The sequence below is a fragment of the Oratosquilla oratoria genome, chromosome 22 (assembly GCF_046742065.1).
Source record: "Oratosquilla oratoria isolate Oo_2021 chromosome 22, ASM4674206v1, whole genome shotgun sequence".
Lineage (NCBI taxonomy): Eukaryota > Metazoa > Arthropoda > Malacostraca > Stomatopoda > Squillidae > Oratosquilla > Oratosquilla oratoria.
The window spans coordinates 46,191,383-46,215,836 of NC_134798.1; the positions used below are offsets into that span (position 1 = coordinate 46,191,383).

Here is a 24,454-nt window from a genome sequence, read left to right on the forward strand (position 1 = left end):
CCCTCCGTGGACTTCTAAGGGTTCACATCTCTAGAAAAAGACTAGAATATTGACAAGTTCTGGAGCAGACGCGTGGGGAAATTGTTATGTGCAATGTCCATCTTACAAGGCCACCATTTGAAGGTTCCTGTCACTAGTGGAGATCGAGGTCTACAGAGAAGGCTCAAGATTAAAATTATATTTTGAACTTCCATTTTTTACTTGTATCTTTATTTATTTCGTCATGTATCATTTTTCTAAGTGTAATATCTATTCATATCCAATATATATATATATATATATATATATATATATATATATATATATATATATATATATATATATATATATATATATATATATTTGAATCTTAAGATAGCCAAAGCTATTAGCGCAGTTGACTTAAAAAAAAAAAATATATATATATATATATATATATATATATATATATATATATATATATATATATATATATATATATATATATATATATGTAATCTTACGACCACTGCGATTTCATTGAATGTTTTTTGAATGAATCGCGATCCAACTGTAATTTTATTGGTACTAAACGACAGAGTTTTGAATCGCAACACTCAGAAACAACAACAAATTGGAGAAAGTTTTCTTTTTTACGAAAGCAGTGTTGTTACCGTAGATATCGACAACGGCATATACGCTGGTAGCGAATCCGTAACCACGGGCAATAGCAATCCTTCGGAATGCATCCTGGCATGACCAACAATTGTTGTTCACTACACTACCAAGGTCCAGGAATTTGGGGGGCTTAGTTTATGACAAAATTTTGTTCATGCAAGTGGCGAAGACATTGGGGTACTGGAAAGCTTCACATATATTGGTGGTGTAGTGAAGAACTGGTGTGAAAATCAACACCGTGTGAGATCGAAAACTTTATTGGTACGACGTTTCGCTTGTTACAGCTTTTTCAAGTACTTGAAAAAGCTGTAACAAGCGAAACGTCGTACCAATAAAGGTTTCGATCTCACACGGTGTTGATTCTCACAGTCTTGTCGGCTTTTGCCATTGTGTTTCAAGAACAGTGGTGGTTGATTTCAGGAAGTAGGATTAGCATTGCCTGACTATGGTGTTATGGACTCACCCAACTAGAGTATATGCGTTGTCGATATTCATGCAAGAGAAGTAAGATTCGAATCTTCAAGTCACCTGCATTCCCTGTTGATGTGTGGTTCTGAGACATGGAATTTGAATGCTTACTTAAAGCGGCGTCTCAATGTCTTTGAAGCACCTTCGGAGGTTCATGGGGTATCGCTGGAATGACTACCAATCTAGAGACTGAAATGTGAGAATCAGTCTAGGCCAGGTACCAGCATAATTCGTAAACTTTAACCCTGACTATACAGGCTTATTGAACGTTTCCTTGGTGTTGATCGCACTCACAAGGTTGCCTTTGCAAGAGACAACTTTTGGAGACAAAGTTGACGCCCACAGAACTTATGTCTGGGGGCAATATTTATGTACATAACACTACTTTGATGATGATTATGAATTGTTGGTCGTTCATACACAACTTGGCAAAAAACATGAAAGAAAAATGCGACACACTGATATAGCTTACACATCCATTGGTAATCCGTGACCCCTTCTGTGTATGTCAGCGGATGGATCCGTCACTGACGGTGGTGGTGGTAGGGGTGAGGAGGTGGTAATTGTCACCGGGAAGCTCAGAGAAGCCTGTCCACTTCATGGCGCAGACAAGGGAGGTTTCATTTACTTATGTATATTTATCTTTATTAATGTCGTATGTATTATACTTTTAACAGCGACGTACTGGAGGTGGGGAGGGTGGTGGTTTAATGCTGTTTTCCCGATCTAAATTGTTTTGGCCTAGTTTTGTGTCAATGTGAAAAATAATGTAGTGGACTGCGGACTGAGGGAAAAGGAAGAGGTGAGCGAAGAGACACGAAGTTTGAGGCTCGGTAGCGTGTAAGCTATCTTTTTGGGTATGTGACGTATGGGGCGACGTTGTGCAGGAAAGAGGGGAGAGGAGAAAAAAAAGGAAGAGGAAGAAATGATGACGAGAAACGTATAACAGTCTGTATAGTGGCACGGTGATGGGTGCCGGATGGGAAATGGAGTGGACGGCACTTTATCGGTCGCTTCCATTTGTACTCGAATGCAAGCTCCAAGTCGCCGCCCACCTGTATCCCGTTCGCTAGCTTCATGCGGCATGCCGCAGCACTGAGCCTCGTCTACACAGGGCTACCAACATGAATCTCACCAGGCTGCGACTCCATTCGTTAGCCCAGTGATGTTTGCAGCATGTATGAAATCATGTTGACAACAATGTTGTAAACATGTTACTAGCACTCGTTTCGATCAAATGCAAGTGGTTCATGTTTTTATATGGTTATGCAGATTATTATGATTTAGTAAAAATATTATAATATCGGCGTGAAATTTGCATTTATCCATTAAATTACGGTTCCTGCAACGTATGCTAAAATAGTGCGGCCGACATGATCATGAGATATTGAATACTAACATCATAAGGACATTACTTAGTTTGATGCGCATAAGCTAGACGCTGGTTGGCTTCATGTTGGTAGCAGTGGAATGGTGTGTACGAGGCTAGAGCAGCAGCTGGCTTGGGGACCAACGCGTACAGAGACACTCGGCAAACGTAAGAGGAAGGTTGCACAAGATAGAAGCTTACGTGGATGTGAACATGGAGTGGACAAGAGATCAAACTTTAATGTTGATAGATTTATACCATCTACACCCAATCCTATGGGACCCTTTGCACCCGGAATACACGAACAAGTTGAAAAAGACGGATGCGTGGAAGATAATATCGGACGAGATGCAAATAGATAGAGCGGACGTGGAAAAGAAAATGAAGACTTTAATTGGCCAACTAAGAAGGGAGGTGAAGAAGATAAGAGAGAAGAGATCAGACGGTGCGGATGAGACTTACCAGAGTCCCTGGTTTGCTTACAAGAGCCTAAGTTTCTTGTTAAACAAATTCAATCCGCACCCCGCATATGAGGCTGGGATGGAGGTATGTGAATATGACATGTTGAATACACGTACACGTGCGCGCGCGCTCACACACACTCAGTCGTCTTGGTGCATCTTATACACAAGTTCGGGATATAGATTGGATACTAGAAATTCAATTTTAACACAGTAGAAGAAATACATATTTTACATTAACGTTAATACCCGTCCATCTTCACACGCGCCTCTTAAGAGCCTGGGCTCGATCCCCAAAGGTCATCAGTAGCCATTACTTGCCCTGGTTGGGAGGAGGGCGAATGTGACGGCTTCGGCCGCAGCCAAGGGACAGATAAAGAAATGCTCTTTCTGCATATCTTTGTTATCAGTATCGTTTAGTTTACAGATAAACTTGAAAGAATTTAGAGTGCGAGTTGATAAGGAAAATGAGAATCTTGTAGTCTATACCGACACTTTCGAGCGACCAAGTGCTAAAGATTTTTTTTCTTCTGTTCTCACTTGTTCATTTTTTACACTTTATCATTCATTCCATTTTATTTATATTAATATATTTCGTTTACTCACATATTTTTGTTTTATATAATTTTTATTTTTCATTTTTACTGTATTTTGTCTTAATTATAGTTAATTTTTTATTCCTGCTCTTATTATTTAGTCATTTGATTTAGTTAATTCTTTACTCCTGTACAATGCCAGTATCGTTCATAAATTAATCAACACAGTATTCTTGTGTATAATTTAAATTGAGTAATTATAACAATGATAACGATAGATATGTGCAGTGTTTTAGACCCACGCAGGGAGTTTCTGTCAACTGAATAAAATCACTTGACGGCAGGGTTAATTGAGGTCGGCCTATCGTTAGGGTGTCATCACACTGGGCTATATTTCCTCCCTCCTTCAGAATTTTTTTCCGCCGTAAGATCACAGATACACTATTTTTTTTTTCTTCCTTAAAAAAAAAAAAAAAAAATACGTAGGATGTCATTGAATCAACTGGAAGGGAATAATTTTACTCCGGCATATCAGATTCTTACTCGAAAGTTGCGGGCTACAAATCTGATGCAACAATGGAAGGAAAAATAGTCCAGTTTGACAGGGCCTTCCGTACATGGTGGTCCAATTTCTCTCATCCTGGTTGTCGCCAGGCGGTTTTATTCAGCTGGAGCGTCATATTTGGTGTCGGAGGGGCTAACTTTTTCGTTTGTTGTGCCCAAAGGCTGGATAAAATCGTCTGGCGACAACCAGTAGGAAAATGTCAATCATTGTAAGTTCTTTAATCTAACAATTTGAGACGCAGACTATTTTCTTAATTGTTCTGGTAATTTTGTTTATTCGCAAACTATTCGAAAAATCGTTTTATGAAGCACATCAAAAACTAAACATCGAAAAATTACATTGGAAAAAGTGTGATAGTGAAGGAAATATTCAGTACCGTGTCGGAGAATCTGCTTAGAATATAATTAAAACAAGTTAATACATAAGTTTAAAAAATGTAATATATATATAATCGTTACACAAGTATTGATGGCATAGGTAAGGGAATACACAAGTGACAGTCAGGGCAGTGGCGAGGGAATTGATAGATAAATAGATATATTCGCAATAAAGTAGGCAAGTGTTGGTGCCAGAGGCATGACAACGTCTAAAAGTAACAACTGCCGATATGACGCATGTCAGCGCATTTGATAGAAAATCTATAGAGGACGATATTGTTGGGTTGAAATGTTACACACTGTTGTTTGGCCGAAAGCCATCATTGCCTACGTGGACGGACAGCCAGGGCAAGCGGTAATCACCGATACCCGTTGAGATTGAAGTCGTGTAGAATTGGGAAAACAGATTCTTCGACCTTTTATTATATAATGAAACCAAAGGAGGATTTGATTTACGAAGAAATTGTCAGGATATAATATACGGGTGAGATTTGTTCATTTGAGATGAATTCACACCTTTGTCGCCAGATACGAAGACAAAAAAAAAAATGTCGAGAAATTGGATTTCTCATCACGTGAGGTGATCGGTAAATTAATTAATCGACTATTTAATTATTTCGGTGCTGGAATCCGTTGAGATGTTATCACATTGGGCTATTTTTCCTTCAACCTCCGATTAATCGGCGGTACCGCCCACCTCCAGCACTTTTCCGCCGTAAAATCACTGTGGCAAACTATTTTGATTTCTTAACAATTTACATAGAATGGCATTTGATATACTGAAGGAATATAATTTTCCGCCAGCTTATCAGATTCCTTCCCGTCAGCTGAGGGCTGAAAATCTGCTCCGACAGTCGGAGGAAAAATAGCCCAGTGTGATAATGCATTGAGACAAAGTGGCGTCATTTAATCAGTTTATTCTGGCTAACGTCAGACAATTTTTGTTCAATCCACGGGTGTCTCTCACTAATCAGGAACGGAGCAAAGTCAAGTACTTCCTCCACTATTAGAAATATCAAAATTACTTAAACATTAAATATAAAGCGTATCAATAGCCTGCAACAAATGTAAAGTTTTATTGTAATATGGGAAGTCAGCATTTGACTCAAAAAAGTAAATCTATTTTGAAATAAAAGGCGTAAGCAAGGTACAGTTTTTAAACTCGTTTGTGATTAAATGTATGGAGCAGGAAAGCGAGTGGGTAGAAGATAGAGAATGGAGTTATGTATTATATATTTATTTGTTTACTGTTATTAAATGAAAAGGAAAAGGAGAAGGAGTACAAGAAGCTGAAGGAGTGGGAGGGAGTGAAGGATAGAGTAGAGCCAGGTGTGGAGGAGGAATGGGGATGGTTCAAGGAGGGAGTCACAAAGTGTGCAAGGATGGTGTGTGGAACAAGAAGGACAGGAGGAAATAGAAGGAAGGGCAGTGAATGGTGGGATGAGGAAACAAAGAAGGTTGTAGAAGAGAAGAAGCGAGCTTTCACAGATTGGTTACAAAATAGGACGAGGGAGTCATATGAGAGGTACAAAGAAAAGAAAAGAGAAGTAAAGCAAAAGGTAAAAGAGGAGAGCAGATGTGAAGTGGGGTAAGAGTATGACAGAAAATTTTGAAAGTAATAAAAAGATGTTTTGGAAAGAAATTAAGAGAGGAAGAGGAGGCGAATCAAGTAGAGAAGAAAAGGTAAAAGGTGCAGATGGAGAGATGATAATGGAAGAGAAGGCAGTAAGGGGAAGATGGGCAGAATATTTTAGGGAGTTGCTAAATTTGAAGGAGGATAGGGAGGGAAAGATAGTTGCAGTGGGAAATGCTAAGAAAATGAGAGTGATGAGTGAGGAAAATGGAGGAGAAATAAGGAAGGATGAAGTGAAGGCAGTTGTTAAGATGATGAAAGCAGGTAAGGCACCTGGTCTGGATGGATGTCATGCAGAATGTCTAAAAAAAAAAAGGAGGTACAGTGATGGTGAGGTTGTTTAATGTTTGCTGGAGAGAGGGTAGAGTGCCGGAGGACTGGAGGAGTGCCTGTATAGTTCCACTTTACAAGGGAAAAGGGGACAAGTGTGAATGTAGTAGTTTCAGAGGGATTAGCTTAAGTGTAGTTGGGAAGGCTTATGGGAGGATCTTGATTGAGAGTATTAGGAGAGGAACAGAGGGAGTAATTGGTGAGGAACAGTGTGGATTTAGGACGGGTAGAGGTTGTGTAGATGAGATCTTTGTGGTAAGACAAATATGTGAGAAAGCTATAGGAAAGGGGAAGGATGTTTTTTTGGCTTTTATGGATCTGGAAAAGGCTTACGATAGGGTAGACAGAAAGGCACTGTGGGAGGTTATGCAGATATATAGGATAGGAGGAAAGCGTCTGTGAGCTGTCAAGAGTTTTTATGAGAGTAGTAGAGCTTGTGTCAGGATTAGAAATGGAGAGAGTGGTTCGAGGTAAAGGTGGGACTTCGTCAAGGATGCGGTATGTCACCCTGGCTGTTCAACTTATACATGGATGGGGTAGTGCGAGAGGTAAATGCAAGGATAGTGGGTCAGGGATTGGAGATGGTTAAAGAAAATGGAGAAAAGTGGGAGGTGAGCCAGCTGTTGTTTGCTGACGACACTGCGCTTGTGGCAGGATCGGAGGAGGGACTGAGGAAGTTGGTGACAGAGTTTGGGAGAGTATGTGATAAAGAAAGCTAAAGCTAAATGTGGGTAAATGTAAGGTGATGAGATGTACAAGGGGTGAAAGGGGCAGTAGACTGAAAGTGAGCAGGGAGAGCGACTGGAGGAAGTGGATGGTTTTAGATACGTGGGTGCAAATGTGGCAGGAAAAGGTGGAGTGAAGGTGAAGGTAGAATGTAGATTGAGAGAAGCGAGTAAATGCCTTGGTGGATTGAAGAGTGTAATGAGGAATAGACATTTGGGAATGGATGCTAAGAGGAGACTGTATGAAGGAGTGATTATGCCAACAGCACTGTATGGGGCAGAAACATGGAACATAAGAGAGGAAGAGAGAAGGTGTTTGAATGTGTTTGAGATGAGGTGTCTGAGAAGTATGATGGAGGTTACTAGGCTAGATAGAGTGAGAAATGAGGAGGTGAGGAGAAGAACGGGGTTGGAAAGGGAGCTGAGAGATAGGGTTGATGAGAGTACTAGGATGGTTTGGACACATGGAAAGAATGAGTGAAGAAAAACTAGTAAAAGAGGTATGGAAGGCAGATGTGGAGGGAGTGAACATGAGGGGACGTCCTAGGATGAGATGGATGGATGGGGTGAAGGGGGCTTTGGGGAAGAGGGGAATGTCTGTTGAGGAAGGACGGAAGAGGACAGAAGACAGAGGTGAATGGAGAATGGTTGTATATGGATGATGTTGTGATGCATGAGGTGGAATGGGCGGGGGATGGGGGGTGAGGTAGTATGTGTGAGCAAAATTTGACGCAGCCCGAAGGGATTTCTCCCCGTCTTTTCCTTTTATGCATGGGGGGGACGGAGAGGGGGGGTCGCCGATTTAATGAAGCGGCCTTGCTGTGGATGTGCTGTGTCTTGCGACACTGCTTCTGACCCAGGGTAGTGGACAAGGTGCAGGGATGACCCGTCATCCAGGAGGTGCTAAGATGAGAGGGAGGGTGGAGGGGTGTGGAGTGTATTAAGGGATGGAATGGGTGGGAATGATTTTATGCCTTTTCCTTTTTGGCTACCTCCCTTGTAAGGGGGAAGAAGCCTTGGTATATGTATGTATGTATTAGTACTATGAGAAAGTAATCACGGGGCCATTTTTTTAACCCGTTTGATAGATTATTTTCAGATTATAAGGGTCACCACACGATAAATATGTGGGGGTAACCCAGCTTCGGCTGTCGGGCCTTACTGTGGAGGTGCTGTGTCTTAGAGCTGCATTGTCCTTGATGTGAACGGTGTGGCGGGATACAGGGGCGACCCTTCATCCCGTACGAGGTGCCGAGATGGGACGGGGGGTGGGGAGGATTTTAGGTGTGTAAAAAGTGGGGTGGGGAGGATTTTAGGTGTGTAAAAAGTGGGGTGGGGGATATGATATGGCTACCCCCTAATAAAGGGGGTATGAAATTTATTATTGTTATTATTTGTATTATTATCATTATCAAGAGAAGGAGATTCGGAACAGGATGAGATCTTGGTTGATTTAGATATTATTTTCGTTTTGATTCAGCCCTCTCAGCTCACAGAATCGTCTCACAATAGCCAATATACACACATATACTAAAGGCTTTTTCCCCTTTACACGGGGGGTAGCCAATAGCCAATATAAAATATGTAAAAGGGTGTAATGTACCGAAAGGTTTTTAATTGGCTGCAGTATTCAGCTGTGATAGTGATGAATATCAATAAGAACAGTAATAATAATGATAAAATAATAATAATAATAGTTAACAATGATAACGAATTAAATGTTTTCATTGCTCCTCAGATTGGCGAGCAAGAATTCACACCAGACATCGTGGACACGATGAGCATGCAGCACTCATTTGGCGCCGAGCCGATGGTCCACGTCGACGACGTCAAAGAAGAAGTATTCGACGAATCCCCGTCGGAAGTTCGATCGACACAGACAACCCCAGACCCTTTCATGGTCCACGCCACGCCTGAAATTCGACTTACTCAGCCCTTGGCGGAGGCGTCCCCCCAAGCCGCTTCTGCAGAGCGATCGACGACACCGACAACCGACATGACGTCACAAAAAGAAACAAACCGTTCAACATCATACACCGCCACCTCCTCGCCCAGCGGGAAAATATTTAAAAAGAGAAAACTGGACACTACCGATCAAGTGATGAAACTGGCGTTACAGAAACTGTCCGGTATGCCAGAACAAAAACAAAATAACAACGACGACGAATGTAACGCTTTTGGGACAGTCGTGGCTGCCCAGGTGAGAAGGATGCCTGATGCTCAACAATGTGTCGCTATGAAATTGATAACCGATGTTTTGTTTATGAAAACTGTCTCTGAAAATAGACAACCGAATGATGAGTGTACAGCGTTTGGAACCTACGTAGCCGCGCAGATTAGAAAAATGACTAACCAGCAACAGTGTATTGCAATGAAAATAATTAGCGACGCAGTGTTCATGGGATCTATGGGCATGTTAGCCAACTCTTCATGTATATATTAACATATTAACTGTTATTATACATTATGTATATATTTTCAACTACCGACAAACTATTTTACTCAGCTGGGGGAATACCACACCCTACTAAAGGGTTAGATAACTTGTCTGTGTAAATGTGCACTAAGAGGCATTCCCCTTTATAGGGTGGGCAGCCGTTTTTAAACACATTATAAACAGATAAAACGCATCCGATCACTCTTGTCATCTTCACCCTCTCCTCCTGGCTCGACAGACACCCTGCATGCATCCAAAGCCTCCTTCATCTCTCATCCATCCACCTCATTCTCGATCTTCCTCTCAGGCTCACTCCACCCACTCTAAGCTAATTCACACCGACTCTCTGCCCCTCCTCCCCATACGAAATACATTTTTTCTGTCTCCCTTGTATTCCAAATCTGCTCTATACTATGCTGTGGGTACAATATGCTCTTCATATTTCTAACCACATATATTTTACCACTTTGTTTTACTCGTATATTGATTCGTTTTTCTTACAATGTAACTCACCTCTACACTCCTTCGTTTATTCTCCTTCACATCCACATTTCAAACTCTCACTCAACCGTTATCATTTCTTGCTTGAGTTTGTACGTTATAGATAACGTTGCCACAAATACTTTATTTTCATTTTGTCTTCAGTCACCAGTCCGGGAGATGCAGTATAACACTGTCTACAAGACAGTGCAACTTAAATTTGTGCCAAAAAGCTAGTTATCTAAGTAGTCAGACTTTAACAACGTTCATTTTGGAAAACTGATTGTGTTTCGTGTTCATAGTATAAGTAGATCCTGAATTCTGGTACATATCCATGAATTTATGTATAAATATTTATTTATGTATATTTGTAAACCATTGTCTTTTTTGTAAGGCCGAACTTCATCTTAAGTGGTGTTCATAGTGTATCTTAATAAGCTCCAGAAATTTTACATTTACCTGTCCTGGGTCACTTCATGATATATATATATATATATATATATATATATATATATATATATATATATATATATATATATATATATATATATATATATATATATATATTCAAACCCTAGATTCACAGTATGATAAAACACCATTATAAATCATGCCCACTTTGCAATACTCTGGCCTTCTACACATGTCCTCTTCTGTTAAACACAAAAGATATATTAAAGAAGGGGATGACCCAAACATGAATTGCTGTTTATTGCATTATCACAGACGTTGACAGAAATGTGATGTTTGAAGCGTGTACATTTAAATCCCAGTAAAATTTATTAATATTTTACACTAAAACCAACCATTTATTGAAATTCAATGTTCCTTCGATATTCTTGGGGATACACTGTTTCTGAGCAAGCCAAACCCAACCGAACTCACACCGACCCCACCAATACATCAATTTCCCTGGGCATTGATCTTACTTGGAAATTTGTTTAATAAGATCACCTGATGACAACCACACCTGTACATAACGTGCCACCATATAATTGTCAAGTGAGTCGGCCAATTATTTCTTAATTGTTTATCAACTTGGTGCTGTAGCTTTAGTTAAACTTGGTGAGTCGACTCAGTGTCCCGCTCGCCTCGTAGGGCCCTGCCCTAAATTGAATAAAATCGCCTGACATCTACTCAGGATAAAATTTATAGCGTGCTACCGTAGTGATGGGTGTGCCAGTCTACAGGGGTTTCAGCGCTTTGGATTTAGTTCAGACTCGAATTCACAAAAATGTTTCCACCGATTTGGCATCAACGCGAAGTGTTGCCAGATCTGTATTCCTCGTTTACTTTCAGTAAAGGAGTCATGCAAGCGTGCAATATAATTCAGTCATCATTTACCGTGCCAATATTTCACATATTATTGAACCTAAATTGCAATTTTATCAGGGTTTTGGTAGATTTAGTGAAAATAGACAATATTCCAACACTACGGTAAATATTAACATTGTAACAGATTCCAGAATCCGGGTCTAGGACGACAGGTCAATATGTCAATAGCGAGTCGCACTGTTTACTCGCAGAACCCACGCTTATGCAGTACTGTTTCCACTCATCGACAGAATTTTAATACTGGATCGTCCCGTATTCAACGGACCCCTCTTTGAAAAAGATGTGGGTCCCCAGGACCTTGGAATAAGGAGCACGGGTCTAGAGGAATATTTACTCGGAAAAAAATACTGCCAGTCACTTCTGTTGAAGTAGCGAGCCCAAGCAAGGTCACGTATTTGATACGATGCAACTACTTGTTTGCGGAAACATATATACATATATTTATGTTATAAGTGAACATGAGAGGATGACCGAGGATAAGATGGATGGGGTAAAAGGGGCATTGAGCAAGTGGGATTTCTGTTGAGGAAAGAAGGGAGAATGGCTGAGCATGGATGATACTGTGAGGCATGGATGAAATTGTGAGGCATGGAAGGGAGTGGATGGGGGTTGGGGAGTGGTTATGTGTGAATGATATTTTGACGCAGCCCGAAGATTCTCCCCGTCTTCAATGTTACTGCATGAGGGGACGGAGAAGGGAGGGGGGAGGTCGCCGGTCAAATGAAATGGCGTTGCTGTGTCTTGCTGCATTACTTATGACCTTTGTAAGGGTGAAGAAGTCCTTGGTATATGTATGTATATGTTCACGTCTCACACACACTACACTTTTTATAGTACAACTCTTAATTAACACTTCATCTACCTTTGGTCATTGTAATTGTAACACTTATCACTGTCGTCATCTACGGAAAGGTTAAATTGTGATTTTTTTTAGATTACAATAAATGGGAAATATATATACCTTTTAATTGATTACCAACAAGTAAAAACATCGGCTGATATAATTATCTCTTAACCACCCAACCTTGAGACGATCAATTATTCACTGGAGAGAGATAAGAATATTGTGCCATAAGCTTCATTAAACTCTTATCAGTTATATTCATGATTTCTAGATCCTGCTCTCTGCCACCAGACAGCTAGGATGCTAGCGTGGATACACTTATCTATTATAGTATTCTTCACTTTCTTTCATACATGTATTCATATGAATTTGGCATTTCAATGTCATCTTCGGTGAACACATCCCCAGCACAAAAAATAAAATACAATGCTGCCATATGATAGATCTATACAATTTTCTTTGTTGTATCATACAATTTTGCCTACAAAAATGTAAACATCAATGTTATTATACAGAAATATATCAAAAGCAAAAAATATTTGTATGGTTCTATTCCACGAAACAGGCCCGTTTGTTTGAATTTAATCAACATCAAATACATGTGGTGGAGAGAGGAAGTCTGCATGATAGTGAAACACAAATAGCACGGTCGAGATATTCACAATGTTTATCAGTCTGCACGCTGAACGCCCACTGACTGTTGTTAGATGGGATTTGTAGGCAGAACAATATATAGGTATATGTGTAAATATATATATATATATATATATATATATATAACATAAAAGAAACACAACACAAGAGAAGTACGTATATTTAATGGAGGAATCTGCATGCGATGTAATTAGAGGTAACATTATACAAAATACCTGACTAAAGAATACAGAAAAGGCACAACGCAAGGTGGAGTGCATATGTGGGTCTACTACTACGTAGAACAATTATGTAATGACTGTGCAGACTATATACATAAAGCAATTACTATTAGGGATTAAGTACTACATATACTATATAGGGAACAATTACTACTTATACTATAAAGAGGAAAATGACTACTATATAGAGAAGAATGACTACACATAGTATATGTAGTCCTCTTTATGCGAGTCATTTTCCTCTTCATAGCATAAGTAGTAATGATTTCCTAAATAGTATATGTAGTACTTAAGCCCTAATAGTAACTGTTTTATGTATGTAGTCTGCGCAGCTATTTCATAATTATTCCACGTAGTAGTAGACCCATATACGCACTCCACCTTGAGCTGTTTAAGTCTTATTAAAAATATGCTTATTTAAGTGACATGGTGAGAGAGCGCAAGTGCGGTATGGGATATTTGTCATTTACAGTTACGGTATACAGACCCCTGTAATCTCTGAAAGGTCTCCAGGAATGTGGTTTTTTCTTTGGAACCAAATGGAGTGGAGACGCCCAAGGTGAGTTGGAACGTCGAATAATCCCTGCATCAAACAATAATTGGAATTCATCTTTAGCTGCATTTAGCTTTACACCAGTCACTGGTCTCGTCTTAAATGAAACTGGAGAGGAATCACCTAAATCTATTCTATGACATATAGTGCCTTCCAGTTGTTGAGTATTTGACAACTGCATTGGTGCGGTGAGTACAGAGAATTCCGAAAGAGCAATGGGTATTGAATCTGAATCAATATCCCCATAATGCACCGCGTGTGAAGAAGTGACAGCAGAAATCTTAAGGGGAATGATACATCTGATGGACGGGTCAAGTAGGTACCAGTTCTTACAATCTAATCAATGATTGAGCAATTAAGCAATTTGTTCCAAGGATAGGGCGTTCGAAATCAGCAACGACAAAGGACCATGAAAAAGAACGTCTGATACGTTGAATTGCAAGGTCCACGTCGAACTCGCCGCACGTACGTATGTGTGTGTAAGAGTAACTACCGTCGGTCTGAGATGAGGAGAAAATTTTGAGTCATAAGGTAACAGGGATACTTATGAATCGGTATCGATGAGGAATTCGTAGCTCTTGCAAACCTATTGAGGCACTTACGACAACTGGCAGTCCGGCGGTTGCAAACTATACTTCCACAGACTGCCCAGAGTTTCCCGGCGTCCTAGGCCAGCGTTTCTTAACCTTTTCCGACATCAGCACCCCTGCAGTGAGGGGCATGCAGCCCAGCACCCTCTAACTTTGGCAAACATCGTGTTACTACAGGTTAAAGTTTAAGAATGTACACACACACAATATATATATATATATATATATATATATATATATATATATATATATATATATATATGTGTGTGTGTGTGTGTGTATGTATGTATGTATGTATACACCACATACACACACGATACATGTAAAAAAAATCCTCTCTTCAGTACTGGTCACCCTGTGCTAGGAATATTGACATTTTATCGCGCTGTATTTAGCCTTTCCCAGTATCCCCTAAAATCGATTTCAGTACCTCATATTAAGAAACGCTGTTCTAGGCGTAGGGCCTGGAGACGAGGGACGTGAATCAGGCAATATATTACTGCAAGCGGAAGACAATATACACCAACGTTTACACGACTTAGCCCGACTGCCGTAGAAGATACGGTAGCGACACACTTGTTGCCTCTGACCGTCGTAAAACGGTCTTAACCCAATGGGAGAGTTAGTAGAAGCGAAACAACTGGTAGTGGGGTTACTACTGCACTATCACCATCCAGGTCCCTTGACACTGGCCTATTCACTGACGACATACTCGCACCTCTGTTCCCGAAGCCATGGGCCATGAGTGTCTCGGCGACACGGGCCAATTCGTCCGGTGAGCCACCGTGCATCACAAGAAGAGGCCTAATGTCACTTGGCACGGCACGTAGGAACTTCAGGCGTATGAAATCATCACCGACTCCAAGTTGATTGCCGATGTCACGCAGGTCACGTAAGATGGCCGTCGGCTTGTCGTGCATGATCTGGTTCTGATGTACAAGGGCATCAAACAGTTCTGGTAAGGATCTGGTAAGGTCTGGTGGGGATCTATCAAGGATTGGTGGGAATGTGATAAGGTCTGGTGGGGGTTTGGTAAAGACGTCGATTAACGCTTTCTTTAATCGCTCGTAGTCGCCGGAGTTAACGACATCGTCGTCAAGCTGGTTGAGCACTGGAATAGTTAAGTTTGAGAGTGCATGGTGGAACTTTGTGAGGGGGACAGTTACGTTGGTTAGTGCAAATTGCGCCTCTAGCAACGAAAACCATCTTGCTGGCGACGCTTCGTCGAGCTGTGGAGGGCGAACAGCTACAGCTGCAACAGGGAGTGAAGCTGTAAACGCCGGATGCAGAGGCATGGTGCTAGAGGGGACCGCCGCTGCTATCGGTGAAGTGGACGTGGCGACTGACTGCGCATGCATATGGGCAGACATGGCGTAGTTATCAGATATGTACAGATCCGTGTACCATAAGGCGTCAATGATATAGCGCACGTCTAAGTCACTTAGAATAGGAATTTGATCCCACACGTCGACGGCACTTGGAATGCGTAGTTACTCATACGCGTCGAAGTTACTTAGAATGCGCGACGTTTAGAATGTATATACACGTCAGGTCACTTTGGTCATCAGTTTGGTGAAGAAAGGAATTCTGCGTGGTTAAGTGAAACACAAATAGTACGGTGGATATATTCACATTTTTTCTTTTTTAATACGCACGCTTCAAGAGGTGAAGGCCCACTGACCAGGGGTTGGGTGGTATGGGTATTGACACACATCCTGGCATCCCGTTGCCAGATGGGATTTGTAAGCAGAACAATATAGATAGGTATACACATATATAACAAAAGATACACAACACAAGGGAAATCCTTATATATCATTAAGGTACCTGCACGCAATTTTAGAGGTAACATTATACATAATGCATGACTATAGAATACAGAAATGGCAACAACGCAAAGTGGAATGCGTACGAGTCTACTACTACGTATAACAATTAAAAGTAATGACTGCTCAGACTACATACAAAAACAATTACTATTGGGGATTAAGTACTATTTATACTATAAAAAGAATAATGACTACACAAAAAAAACATTCACTTAAAACCAGGAACATCAACCACATCAACTACTACAGCCAATTATGATGCACAAGCAAATATTCTCAATGACACGAAACCATACCCTGCTCAACACCCAGCTGGTGTCCATTACAGCTGATTCTGAAAATAGCCCTCAGCAGCTTCCTGGAGCCAGCTTACAGTAGGCCTAACGGAGGGGTGGAGAGGAGGAGGAGGTGGTGGATGTCGAGGTTGCGGGGCGTCATGTCCTAATCCCGAACATGAATCAACGGCACATGACCAGAAAGTTTACCGAAGTTATATTCCAGTCATTGTCTGAAGTAGGCATTTGGTGAAAGTATACAATTTCCACGTATCAATTGCTAAAAACCTTTCCATGTAAACATTTATTATTCCAAATCACCCGAAGGCTACGCACAATGTAAAGCCTGTACTTCTAAAAATAAATGTCGTTTGTATGCTGTTTCATGGTGACGTTGGAGGCAACCGAGGCTCGGTGAATACAAACAAAACTCTTTCCTTGTAGATCCCTTTCCTGACTGCACACAAAATAACTGTACGTAAAATGTATGAACAATCAACGTCAAAATACCGCGGAGGAAAACATGAAATCATTTGAAGCGCATCGGGAGAATGAAGTGGCTAAGCTTTAGACTGATGCTAAAGGTGGCTTTGTGAACGAATGTGGTGAAACGGTTCTAGCAGCTGTAGCGCGCTCCTATCTTGGCAGTCTTCCAAACCGGACGCAGACGAAACTCGACCTTATGGTCATGTGACAAAGGGTGCCAAGGCACAGTTCTTTGTGGAGTCCCCTGGGTAGTCATTTGCCGTGGCCCCACTTGGTTGAATAAAATCGCCTGGAGCTTGTCAGAATAATCTTAGCAAAGAACTATCCGATGATGTCATTAAAATGTACTTTATTAAACATTTTCTATGTTCAGTATAATGTCACCATCAGATATCTTATTCCACTGAACTTCATTATGAGCAAATTCATAGAAGCCACCTCGGGTGCAGGCAGCGGCCCTACCCCCATTACACAGGTTATCCAAAGCGGTCCTCACCTTTAATACCATGTGCGCATTGGCCTAGTAGAAACCTACTAACATGAGCACCAGAAACTGGTCCATGATGCACAGTTCCTTGAACATCCCGAAAAAATCTCTCCCCATAAAATATTTGATTCTCGTAAATATTTATTCAACCTGAGAAATGATGCACGATTATATCCACCCCGGGAAAATATCCCATTCCTGGGGTTTATGGTCTGGCAGTCCGCGTGAACTGTTGCCAGTAGTACTTTGGTTCGAATCACCACCACCCCACTCCCCGCTGACCTGGTATTCCACACAAATTGAAGTCTGAAGCCACATGATCTTCAAACCTTCGACTATTTAAATCTTACATTCACCATCGTCTTTTCGGTTCCTACAACCCAGCATCTCCAAATTGCTTCATCGTGCAAACTTCAATAATTAGAAATGTCAATACTTCCGTTCATCAGTTCTCACGAGATATACTAGTTCATGTCTCAGACTAGTGAACTACAATCCCAAAGCTGGGATTTCTATGAACACAAGGATCTCACTTCAAGCTTCCTATGTGCAACTTTATGTTCCATCTTAGACATTCAGCAGTATTTGTTCTACAGTTCATTAACTTTCTATCTATATCATCTATTTAGTTCAATCAAGGTAAGGTAAAATCGACAGACGAGATAAAATATTTATTCAGATTTATGAAAGTAATAGAAAAAATAATTTGATTTCCCACAGCATCTAGTTAACAAAACTTCCGACATCAATGGTGGAATGAACTAAAAATTTCCATGCAAAATTACATCATGCTAATGACTACTTTGTGTAACAAAGCAATGATTTCAATTTGCAAAAATAATGCCAGTGCCCAGTGCCTTTACAGGGGCATTTGTGTTGGAATGGTGATCACATTTAAAAACCTAGTTTCCACCTCGCAACCGAAGCACGAGATGAAGAGTGGATTCTTTTTGGATATTGTAATCGGAGAGGGTACGGCCATCTTCAAGCTGCTTTCCGGCAAAGATGAGACGCTGCTGATCTGGGGGAATACCTTCCTTATCTTGGATCTTCGCCTTTACATTTTCGATTGTGTCAGAGGGCTCCACTTCAAGGGTAATTGTCTTTCCGGTGAGAGTTTTGACAAAGATCTGCATACCTCCTCTCAATCGGAGAACCAAGTGAAGTGTAGATTCCTTTTGAATATTGTAATCTGAGAGGGTGCGGCCATCTTCAAGCTGCTTACCAGCAAAGATAAGACGCTGCTGATCTGGGGGAATACCTTCCTTATCCTGGATCTTGGCCTTCACATTTTCAATGGTATCAGATGGTTCCACTTCCAGTGTGATGGTCTTTCCTGTAAGGGTTTTGACGAAGATCTGCATACCTCCTCTCAATCGGAGAACCAAGTGAAGTGTAGATTCCTTTTGAATATTGTAATCTGAGAGGGTGCGGCCATCTTCAAGCTGCTTGCCAGCAAAGATGAGACGCTGCTGATCTGGGGGAATACCTTCCTTATCTTGGATCTTTGCCTTCACATTCTCAATGGTGTCCGAGGGCTCAACCTCCAGGGTGATGGTCTTTCCTGTAAGCGTTTTGACGAAGATCTGCATACCTCCTCTCAATCGCAGAACCAGATGAAGAGTAGATTCCTTTTGAATATTGTAATCAGAGAGTGTGCGGCCATCTTCAAGCTGCTTGCCAGCAAAGATAAGACGCTGCTGATCTGGGGGAATACCTTCCTTATCCTGGATCTTGGCCTTCACATTTTCGATGGTGTCTGATGGCTCAACTTCAAGGGTAATGGTCTTTCCAGTAAGGGTCTTGACGAAGATCTGCATACCTCCTCTCAATCGGAGCACCAGATGGAGTGTAGATTCCTTCTGAATATTGTAATCTGACAGTGTGCGGCCATCTTCAAGCTGCTTACCAGCGAAGATAAGACGCTGCTGATCTGGGGGAATGCCTTCTTTGTCTTGGATTTTGGCTTTTACATTCTCAATAGTGTCCGATGGCTCTACTTCCAGGGTAATAGTTTTTCCTGTAAGAGTTTTGACGAAGATCTGCATACCTCCTCTTAGACGAAGAACCAAGTGAAGTGTAGATTCCTTCTGGATGTTGTAGTCTGAAAGTGTACGACCATCCTCAAGCTGCTTACCAGCAAAGATAAGACGCTGTTGATCAGGAGGAATACCCTCTTTGTCTTGGATTTTGGCCTTAACATTCTCGATGGTGTCGGAAGGTTCTACTTCCAGGGTGATGGTCTTCCCTGTAAGGGTCTTGACGAAGATCTGCATACCTCCTCTCAGACGAAGAACCAAGTGAAGTGTAGATTCCTTCTGGATGTTATAGTCAGAAAGAGTGCGACCATCCTCAAGCTGCTTACCAGCAAAGATAAGACGCTGCTGGTCTGGAGGAATACCCTCCTTGTCCTGGATTTTTGCTTTCACATTTTCGATGGTATCTGAAGGTTCAACTTCCAAAGTAATAGTCTTGCCTGTAAGAGTCTTCACAAAGATCTGCATACCTCCTCGCAACCTCAAAACCAGATGAAGAGTAGATTCCTTCTGAATATTGTAATCAGAAAGGGTGCGGCCATCCTCAAGCTGTTTGCCAGCGAAGATGAGACGCTGCTGGTCTGGGGGAATACCTTCCTTATCCTGGATCTTTGCCTTCACGTTCTCAATAGTGTCAGAGGGTTCAACTTCAAGGGTGATAGTCTTTCCTGTGAGGGTCTTCACAAAAATCTGCATACCTCCTCTCAACCGAAGAACTAAATGTAATGTAGATTCTTTCTGTATGTTGTAGTCTGACAGTGTTCTCCCATCTTCAAGTTGTTTTCCAGCAAAGATGAGACGCTGCTGATCTGGGGGTATACCTTCCTTATCTTGAATCTTGGCTTTCACATTTTCAATGGTGTCCGAGGGCTCAACTTCGAGGGTAATCGTCTTTCCTGTGAGGGTCTTGACAAAGATCTGCATACCTCCTCTCAGACGCAGAACCAAGTGAAGTGTAGATTCTTTCTGGATATTATAGTCAGAAAGAGTACGGCCATCTTCCAGCTGCTTCCCCGCAAAGATAAGACGCTGCTGGTCAGGTGGGATACCTTCCTTATCCTGAATCTTCGCCTTCACATTCTCAATGGTGTCGGATGGTTCCACTTCCAGAGTGATGGTCTTTCCTGTAAGGGTCTTCACAAAAATCTGCATTCCACCTCTCAAGCGAAGAACCAAATGCAAAGTGGATTCCTTCTGAATGTTATAATCTGAGAGAGTGCGACCATCTTCAAGCTGTTTACCTGCGAAGATCAATCGCTGCTGGTCAGGTGGAATACCTTCCTTGTCCTGAATCTTTGCCTTCACATTCTCTATTGTATCTGAAGGTTCAACCTCAAGGGTGATAGTCTTTCCTGTGAGGGTCTTCACAAAGATCTGCATTCCTCCTCTCAACCTCAGAACCAAGTGCAGAGTGGATTCTTTCTGAATGTTGTAGTCGGACAAGGTGCGGCCATCCTCTAGCTGCTTACCAGCAAAGATGAGACGCTGTTGGTCCGGGGGAATACCCTCCTTATCTTGGATCTTTGCTTTTACATTCTCAATGGTGTCTGATGGTTCCACTTCCAGAGTGATGGTCTTCCCTGTAAGGGTTTTGACGAAGATCTGCATACCTCCTCTCAATCGGAGAACCAGATGAAGTGTGGACTCCTTCTGAATGTTGTAGTCGGACAGAGTGCGGCCATCTTCAAGCTGCTTACCAGCGAAGATAAGACGCTGCTGATCTGGGGGAATACCTTCCTTATCCTGGATCTTGGCCTTCACATTCTCGATGGTATCTGAAGGCTCAACCTCAAGTGTGATGGTCTTTCCAGTGAGTGTCTTGACAAAGATCTGCATACCTCCTCTCAGTCTCAACACCAGATGGAGAGTGGATTCCTTCTGAATGTTGTAATCTGAAAGGGTGCGGCCGTCTTCAAGCTGCTTGCCAGCGAAGATGAGACGCTGCTGGTCAGGGGGGATTCCTTCTTTGTCTTGAATCTTTGCCTTCACATTCTCAATGGTGTCTGAGGGCTCCACCTCAAGTGTGATGGTTTTGCCCGTCAAAGTTTTAACGAAGATCTGCATTTTCTCTTGTTTGTCTGGAAGAAAGAATTCATATTTGTAATAGAGGAAAAGGGAAATACAGATTCATATACACATTATACCCAAACTCAATACTAGTAAAATTACAGAAACATGCATGCACTGAAATTTTACATTTTCATTACTCAAAAGATAATCAATAAGAGGAAAAATCCTTTCACATGCAACAGTTTAAAATTAATTTCTGGAACAGAACCAAACACCATAACCAGAGGAAGAGGGCACATCCCACATATTCTAACTTTAATAAAACATTTAGACTTAGTTTTAGGGTTTCACTATTTATAGTAACTCATCAAAATTAGATTCGGATCCCACATATTCTAACTTTAATAAAATATTTAGACAGTTTTAGGGTTTCACTATTTAATAGTAACTCATCAAAATTAGATTCGGAACACTGCAAGGAACATCCTCCTTTCCCCTAATGTATCACTACTACTAGAAACCTAGTTGAACTCTTAAAGTCTCAAAACATTTCTCCTTACCACATTGCACAAATTCAATTGCAGCATTTATACATCCTTGCAGATGATTGAACACCCCTATGCTGCACCAAAATTTGCTGAGCAGTATCAATTTTAAAAAAACTAGGAACTAGCATGTACCAAAATTTAACAGGGCTTAAATTGTCCAATAGCTCCTAAATGCCCAATCCATTGGTGGGAAAAAGGTAAAAAACTGTGCATCAGCTGATAATTGCTCATTATAAAATCCCACCAGCAATTCACTGCAATTAATTCTTGTACTTTCATTGCAATAGTTTGTACCCTTATACTTTTCTCAAATATCCCTTCAATCCGGCTATTTTATCGCTTACCAGTCATAACGTCCCACTTGGGTATACCAAAACGTCCCATGCCAAGTCAAGGCATTTGATGGTCTCTTATTAAGTTTCTTACTATTGTGATTCTTAGTTTAAAGGATTACATTTAATGGAATTGCTTTAACTGTTTTCTTTAAAATGTGTGATTTTCATGTTCTTTGACCAAAGAGAAATTGTTCTTATCTTCCAATGTCAATACGTCCCACTTGGGTATACCAAAACGTACCATGCCAAGTCAACGCATTTGATGGTCTCTATTAAGTTTCTTACTATTGTGATTCTTAGTTTAAATGATTGCCCCAAGTGGGGCGTTTTGACCGAAGGCCAAGTGGGACGTTTTGACAGTGGGACGTTCTGACTGGCTAGGATTTTATCCACCCCGAAATCCTCCATTTATTACTCTTGTGATCTAGTCAGAGGGAGCACAGCCAATTGAAATATTCAACTTTTTGATTCTTAATTTCTTGCTTCCATTTAAGAACGCCCAATAAGAACCCACTTTTTAAGTTCATTATATCTGCCGGTACCTATAGTGTAACTACCAAAAGCTTCCTAGAAATAGAATATGACCTACACAATGCAACTTTCGCAGTGCTACAAGAGAAAGCACAAAATTGAGCAATGAAAAGTGAAATCTGGAATCCTTCCAAGCTTCTGGGAAATACCATAAATCATCCAAGCACTAGACTTGCAGATTTTCCTCAGTAAATGTACTGGGGTATCCATACACAAATACGAGAAGTTTTATCAGAAATTTCCAAGCCTAAACTACAACATACAAGTAACAAAACACAAAACACATCCTTCCTGCAAACTTAAAACTTTAATTTTAACACTTTCACCGCGGCACTAACCCTTCGTATGTATCACAACTTAAAAATTAAACGACACAATCTAACACTTCGCACGGCACAATACTCACTTTATTCCTTATCACGTATTTTCTCTTCACCGTACAGTTTCACTCGGCGTTCTATCTCGCCCAAGTCTGCTCCTCGGTTATAAAGGAACTGGTCACGTGATCATTTGACGCATGCGCACTTTAATCTGAAGCACCTGACAAAGAAAAGACGTCAATTGGCAACTTTTAATTTTAATATAAATCCTGTAACTACACATTTCTTTGCAAACAAAAAATATATGAGAGCTACCAACAACCTAATATAATAAAATGTAATATATTTCAAATTGATAGCTTTGATTAAGTCGGTGTAGAAGCAAATATTTGTGTATTCACCCATGAAATTTATGGACGTGTCATTCTATGGTTGCTAAGAACGTTCAGAAACATTCCATAAAATAATATTTCCGTCCTTTTAACACAACATTCAATATATACCCATTGTTAATTACTACAATCAAATTATAATGAAAAATATGTTTCATGTATGGTAAATAATGTTAACACTAACGAGTTCTACGAATTAGGGCGTTCTCTTTCTAAGTATTGTTGGAACACGTGCCTTTCTTCTTACATGGCGTCACCATAGTAAATTTGGATTTTTTTTTCACTCCTTCATCATCAATTTATCATCTTTAACATCTGTTTGCAAAAATCATACACCCAGACAATTCTTATAATGAAAATAATGGTTTGAGTTGCATCATTTGTCAAACTTCCTGGTATTTCTAGAAGATTCCATTTACAAGTTACAACGTTCACCCTTTCTGAAGCGATGGGCTTTCCCTTAGCTGAATAAATCCGACTGGCTGGTGTTGGATAAGGAAAATATATGATAATGACGAACAGGCTGATCAAGAATCAATTTTCAAGTAAAACTGGTGTAAGACAGCAAAATAAAGATTTCGAGGAATCGAAGGATATTGTCAACAGGAAATCCCGTGAATTACGTACAAGTTGGGGACTTCACATCAAGACATGTAGTCTATTCTTGTAAAAACATTCTCCATGCGGATGTAAACATAATAACTCATTTAACATCTTTATTTACATTTTTTCTCCAGAATTATAATATATAACCGAGGTTATTTTTTTCGGGTGGATTTTGTCCAACTTAAGAGTACAGAAAATTACCTTAAATCATCCACATAACACCACAAGCCCTTCAGTAATACCCCCTATGTTCAAGGGTTTGGACCACGTGTTTGACTAATGATCGACAGGTATTACCCACACGGACGAGAGCTCACAGTTCATGCATGACCAAACTGATGAATAGTGCAGTGACCTCTCTTAATAAATACATAAAAAAGAATAA

The 24,454-nt window shown here is 40.7% G+C and overlaps 2 protein-coding genes across 2 annotated transcripts; one reads left to right on the forward strand and one right to left on the reverse strand.

Annotated features, from left to right (window-relative positions):
* Window positions 1-2,385: 2,385 nt before the first annotated feature.
* LOC143037517 (uncharacterized) lies at window positions 2,386-10,818 on the forward strand. The gene is made up of 2 exons (XM_076205874.1): window positions 2,386-3,019; window positions 8,839-10,818. The coding sequence occupies exons 1-2, from the start codon at window positions 2,687-2,689 to the stop codon at window positions 9,541-9,543; spliced, it is 1,038 nt and encodes a 345-aa protein (XP_076061989.1). The 5' UTR covers window positions 2,386-2,686; the 3' UTR covers window positions 9,544-10,818.
* Window positions 10,819-17,947: 7,129 nt separating this feature from the next.
* Window positions 17,948-23,291, reverse strand: Ubi-p63E (Polyubiquitin-63E). Its single transcript, XM_076205873.1, has 2 exons — window positions 23,158-23,291; window positions 17,948-21,405 (listed from the first exon to the last, which is right to left on the reverse strand). The coding sequence occupies exon 2, from the start codon at window positions 21,389-21,391 to the stop codon at window positions 18,194-18,196; it is 3,198 nt and encodes a 1,065-aa protein (XP_076061988.1). The 5' UTR covers window positions 21,392-21,405; window positions 23,158-23,291; the 3' UTR covers window positions 17,948-18,193.
* Window positions 23,292-24,454: the final 1,163 nt, after the last annotated feature.